Source organism: Diadema setosum, chromosome 12 (assembly GCF_964275005.1).
Source record: "Diadema setosum chromosome 12, eeDiaSeto1, whole genome shotgun sequence".
NCBI classification, from domain to species: Eukaryota; Metazoa; Echinodermata; class Echinoidea; order Diadematoida; family Diadematidae; genus Diadema; species Diadema setosum.
This window is the reverse complement of record NC_092696.1, coordinates 39,508,591-39,515,000: the sequence shown is the minus strand read 5'-3', so window position 1 is coordinate 39,515,000 and position 6,410 is coordinate 39,508,591. Positions and strand designations below refer to the sequence as shown.

The following is a 6,410-nucleotide window of genomic DNA, read 5'->3' as shown; positions in this document are numbered from 1 at the left end:
AATTACAAAAACATATGTAAATTACTTGCAAAGAAACATCAGACAGCACCAACGTTCCATCTTCAGTCAAACCATACTTTGGAGTGTCTCGAGGTTGGGCCAGGTACTTCACTTTTATTGTCAGATATAGATGAAAATATTAGACAGACTGTGCAAGAGAAACTCCAAGTAGAGGAACTCTCTTCTGAAGTCTTTGATGCCAATTGGGTTAAAGTGTATGGTACACATTTATCAGTTGTCTCTTTTGGTCTGCCATGATGTCGATGAGCTTCCACTGTTTGGTCAAATAGAGCATATCATTTTACACAACAATGACATCTTTTTGTACTTCTCTTGCTAGATACATTGCATTATAATTCACACTATCATGCCTTTACAGTAGAAATAAGTTTTCCACGTGGTCATGTCAAGAAGCAAAAGGAACTTGTTGACTACAAACCACTAGATTTAATGACAAATTTGTCAAACACAGACTTGAGGAAGTACGTGGCACCAAGGCATGTTCTTTTCAAGTAATTTAGACCTGTAGAGCCGATGTTATGTATGGTTTTGGTAAATGGTAACAAAATGTTCAAAAACAACTTCAATCAATAAGATATTGTGGACTCTTGTTAACCCTATGTAGCCCGGGCTATATTTATCTGTAGCCCCCCCCCCCCCCCCTCTCCAGATCTTTGCCGCCGATCATTAATTTAATCTTAAAGAATGCTAATTTTTGGTACATTTTTACTTTTGAACATCTGACCAAGTGTGCACTGAAAAATGTTATAATATTTTTGTAATGTAATATATGTAATATTTTCCATCTTTTTTTCTTTTGGGAAAAGCAAATTTATGATGCATGTGCATGAAAGCCAAGGATTTGGAAATGCACAGATTGATTTGTTGTTGCTTATTTCCTGGATGAAAAAGAAAAAGGAAAATGCATGTTTTGATGTACAAATAGCTTTTTGTTAACTTGGTTGAGGAAAAAAAAATGAGAAAGAGACTCAAGACAACCAAGTACCTACATGGGTATTTCTTTTCATATGGGTACCAGGAGTAATTGTGTGATATCATGTGACGTCATGTTCATGTTACACATGAAACATTTAGGGGCTAATTGTGAATGAACATGTTACCAAAGAAATATGCGAGTGTTTGTGAGTGTAATGATTATTGGCTTTTATCTTAGGTATAACACAGTACAAAACAGCTTAGTTTCATTACGTATTAACCAATTTGAGGTCATACTTTGGTACCCATATTTATAGAAATACCCACATGCATATTTTTTGCCTTTAACTACTTTAGTATACAGGGTGGCTCCCAATTTGGGCAAAACTTTGTACATTTTAACATTTTCTTCTCTTGATCCAGATGTAGAATACAAGTTGTATTCTTTAGGTGTAAGTTGTGTATTGTTCATTATGATAATTCCTTTTTCCAGTTTCTTGAATAAACAAGGACCAAATTTTGTTTGTCAAGATAATTTGGTTTGTTCCTTTTCCCTTCTCTATGTGTAATGTGTAATGAATTTCTGTATTTGATTCTAATGCATGGATGGAGTGAGTTGGATTGAATTGTTGGTGCTAAATCGTTGGTTTTTGTTTTAACAACAATTTGGGGTAGAATTCTGCATATCACTGTTGTTAAAATAATGGTGTTAAATTTTATCGACGAAGATAGATTGGTGTTGGAATTTTTTTTTTCTTTTTAACACCAAAAATAGAATTGAATTGCAACACCGAAGATTGGTGTTGGAATCTTTTTCTTTTTAATACCACAAATAGAATTGAATTGCAACACCAAAAATTGGTGTTGGAATCTTGTTTTTTACACCAAAAACAGAATTGAATTGCAACACCAAAAGTAGGATTGAATTGTTTAATTCCAGAACTTGGTGTTAAATAACACCACCGGTGTTTTCCGATATAGATACCGGGAAAGTGTTAAAATCAACACCCATGGTGTTGGATTTAACACCATTGTTTTTGCAGTGCACGCAAAATTTTTAATTGGCATTTTCTAATATCAGTTTACATGCACTCGTATGATAGGCCCGTATACAACAATGATTTGAGCAATATCATCAAAGACTATTTTTATACATTTCACACCATGTATTTTAACGTTTTACATCAGATAAATGCATCTTTTCTCACGTTTGCTCCATTCTGTCTATGCAATTGTAAATTGTATTTTCATTATGTTCATGCAGGCAATTATTTCATATCTATGTTTTCATTGCTGTTATTTTTTTTTCTTACAATCGTGTAAGCGCCCTCAATCCATGTTCTGTGTCACCATTCATCATGGCGAATTTGCACCGAGTAAGAGACTCTCTTGTCAACGCATATATTTCTGACATTTTGGACGAAGAAGAGTTTATTCTGCTTTTTGATATAAATGCACCAAGCAATCCCTACTTTCAGTACGAACAAGACGGCTACAAATTTGATTTGGACAACCTCAATGATGACGAGTGTAACAGCTTCTTCAGGTAAGCGATTCAAACTTGAGAGTGGATATAATATCATACAACTTATCCGTGCGATAATAATGAAAATTACAATCATCTTAGTGTATAGTGTCTACCTCTGCATATTATTATCATCGAGTTATTAGATTATATCAAGGTAAGAAAAAGTCCCATAGCACAATAACCTTAATGGCATTTATTCCTCTTTTGATTTGATCATCAATTTCACTAAAATTACATTTCCTAGACATTCTTATTTCAACGAAAATCTTCGTTTTCTCATATAGCCAAAACGAACTACACAGTAAACTGTAATCATTCAATGTCAAAGCGCATTGATCACGCTTTACATGTATTTGTATATACGCAATTTTTGCCGGCGCACCAACGTTGAACAGCGAGAACAGAGTGCGTTGTCTACATTTAAGACACGCGTAGACTACATGCGTATAGCGCAAATGTTGTCTTTCGTTATGGTTGTGAGGCTTTGCGCAAAGTCACAAGGCAATAAAAAAATAAGAGAGGATCGATCGAAGTTAACACAATGGAGTTCAAGACAATGGATTATACACATCTGAGATGTATAATAATTATATGAAAATGTACTCTCTATGTTCAAAAACTAATATGCCAGTTCGTACTTTGCGCATGAGCAGAAAAAGGTCATTTGTAGCAAGTCATTTTGGTTTGTAAATTCACTGAGATAAGCATCAGCGATGTGATGTGATCCTTATCTAAATGGCGCTTGCCAGCACATCCACCTGGCAGCAAGAATGGTATTTCGCAATACACAAGGAAATAGGCTGTTATTGAATTCAATACCAAACAATTAAATGGATGCCTGCTGAATTGTCAACTGATGGAATATTCTGACCACCTGATCTAAACTCGAGATGATTTTTTGATTGAACATGCATTCCATAAATTGTTACGTTGAGCAAGCTTATGCGTAAATATGCCACTTTGAAAACGAATGATGTTCCTAACCAACTGTGAAAAAAAAGGTCATTTGTACCAATGTGAACACGAGCTAATGAAGAACTTTCTTATTCTATTACTTTACAAATATACGATTACAATAATAGAATAGACGGAGTAGACCCTTTAAGTACCTACTAGTCAGTCAAAACCAATCAAACACTCACAGAAGAGCCGATATATCTATTTCAGGACCGTTTCCTACAATTTCTATTGCACGTCCCCATGCCGTTAACCTCTCACTTTTACCATTTGCTGTTTTCCTAACTTGCGTAGATGACTTAGTGCCAGGGTTCTCTTGAGTGCCAGAATTGAAAATGAAATAAATGCAATAAGAATGCATTTATTCCATCAATTCCTCCCCCCCCCCCCAAAAAAAAAAAAAATAAGCAGTATATCATTCATATAAAGTTTACTTACAGTGATAAGGGTATAATATGCATAAAATAAGCAACAATCGTAACCCGATAGACCAGTTATCGTCAATTGCTTTGGTAGGCTCATTTCAATCGATTGTTGCTTGTTTTATGCATATTATACCCTTGTCAATGTAAGTCAATATTTTCAATTTCAAATTTTCAATGTCAACCTAAAATTGTCTTATGTTAAGATTATGTAACATGAACTTTACCAAATTAAACCATGATGGTAAAAAAGAAGGGATAAATCGAGTACAAACACACGTAATCTTTGACTTGGGAATAATGGCTATTCAAGGCTGTTTCAGTATTACAAAAATGAATGATTTTTTTTTTTTCAAGTCAAATAAATAAATTTAGTGGGGATTTTCTGTATCAAATTTATTTTACAAATGAAAAATAGTCATTTCTTCTAGCTTTCAAGACAATAGAACATACAATGTGTTCATCCGCATAAAAAATCGAAATACGTGTACAGATTAACAGAAAAGAATAAGACAACACGTCATTTGGGAACAAATCAATTGTGAATAAGAGAACATATCAATTTTATGTACCACCTATATCGCCTGTTCAATATAAAATGTGACACATACATGTATACTAATTTAATCAAAGACGTACATGTAGATGCGATTAAGTCATGCCACCAGTATACAGACAGTGGATCTATATAATTATTTTTTTTTCTTTGTCTCTTGAATTCATAATGGCTATAAGAAATATCTAACACTATAGGTCCCCATCATGGGATTCAAGTACAATGTTGCTTGAGATTTTGAAATCTGAATGACCTTCTATGTTGTTGGACCAGAATACATGTGATTTTTTGACAATTCCTATAAAAATATGAAATTATACACCATAAATGTAAAGGATCTTAAGTAGTCAATGTCTAGATATTAATGTCATCTCAATGTGTCAATCTCTACTAGATTCCGCAAAGATGACATCATTCGGTTGAAAAGTGCATTGGGAATTCCCGATAAAGTCATCCTGGATAATGGTTCAGTTATTAAAGGATTGGAAGCACTGTGTGTCATGCTTCAGAGGTATGCTTACCCTTGCCGATATGGAGACATGGTGCGATTTTACGGTCGGTCAGTACCTCAACTCTCTATGATCTCCAAGTGGATGACAAATTTCATATTCAATACTCACAGACACCTAATATCATCACTGGATCGGGATTGGTTAACACCTCCACATCTCGCAATATTCGCAAATGCAATATACCAGAAGGGTGCCTCGCTTAACAACTGCTGGGGTTTTGTCGATGGCACCGTTCGCCCGGTATGCAGACCTAGCCAACATCAGAGGATCCTTTACAACGGTCACAAGAGGGTACACGCTCTGAAGTACCAGTCCGTTACTGTCCCAAATGGACTGATTGCCCATCTCTATGGTCCAGTGGAAGGACGAAGGCACGATGCCTACATACTGCGCCAGTCAGGACTCTTGACAGAACTTGAGGCAAGATCCCACGATCCAGACGGCAATCCACTCTGCCTCTACGGAGATCTTGCTTACCCTCTACGACCACAATTGCAGGCCCCATTTCCAACAACAAACATAACAAGACTGCAAGAGAATTTTAATGCAGCCATGACAAAGGTCAGAATCAGTGTCGAGTGGACATTTGGAGACATTGTCAACCATTTCAAATACACGGACTTCCGAAAATCGCAGAAGGTGTTACATAGCGCATGTGGCAAAATGTACATCGTCTCCGGACTTCTAACGAATGCCCACACTTGCTTGTACAGGAACAATACCTCAGCGTACTTTGAGCTCGACCCGCCATCATTGGAGAATTATTTCTTAGGGGCATGACTTTAATTTCTTTATGTGATCGTTACAGTTTCTCGTTTTGTAATATATGAATATGCCATTGATATATATGAAATCATCAACGTGGACCATATGTTATCACATATATACTATAGTACATATGTGTAGTGTATTTTCAAGTTTTTTTCCAAATACTCATCTCTCAACAAATACTTCACGTTTAATTGCCACTTTTAAATGCTAGTACATATGTGATACCGTAATTCGTGAGTATCATTTCCTGTGACCATTTCCATCTCAGTTTTGCTTAATAAGCCAGTCCGGGGTTCCGGATTGAGCATTAGCAGAAAAAGGTCATTTGTATCGAGAGACAGGTTGGTTTTTAATTTCACTGAGATAAGCATTTTTAATGTTATGATTATTCATGTAATCCTCATAAATGGTGCCTGCCATTGCATCCAACTGACAGCAAGCCTGCCGTATTTGAGAATGTTAACAGAAAAAGTTTGTTAATATAGTAATTCGAAACAGCACAATGAAATGGATGCTTGCCAAAGTGTTAATTTACGAACCATTCTGTCACTTCATCTATACAGGTTCATTCTTTGTTAGAATACATGTACGTGTTCCACAAATTGCACTGTGGGGCAAGCTGCTGCATTATGTCGCTTTGAATTGAGTGAAGCGTCTAACAAAGTGAGAAAAATGAAAGGTCATTTGTACCCATGTGCACATGAGCTATCTCCGAACTGGCTTATTTT

At 35.8% G+C, this 6,410-nt stretch overlaps 1 protein-coding gene across 1 annotated transcript; it reads left to right on the top strand.

Moving 5' to 3' along the window:
• Window positions 1–2,294: 2,294 nt before the first annotated feature.
• Window positions 2,295–5,691, top strand: LOC140235943 (uncharacterized). The gene is made up of 2 exons (XM_072315936.1): window positions 2,295–2,482; window positions 4,794–5,691. Exons 1-2 carry the CDS (start codon window positions 2,295–2,297, stop codon window positions 5,689–5,691), a joined length of 1,086 nt encoding a protein of 361 aa, XP_072172037.1.
• Window positions 5,692–6,410: the final 719 nt, after the last annotated feature.

Excerpts from the sequence above, each read along its gene's own strand:
- LOC140235943 (XM_072315936.1), top strand. The coding sequence starts at position 2,295 with ATGGCGAATTTGCACCGAGTAAGAGACTCTCTTGTCAACGCATATATT. Across the intron at positions 2,483-4,793 it reads GAGTGTAACAGCTTCTTCAG|ATTCCGCAAAGATGACATCA; the intron begins GTAAGCGATTCA and ends AATCTCTACTAG.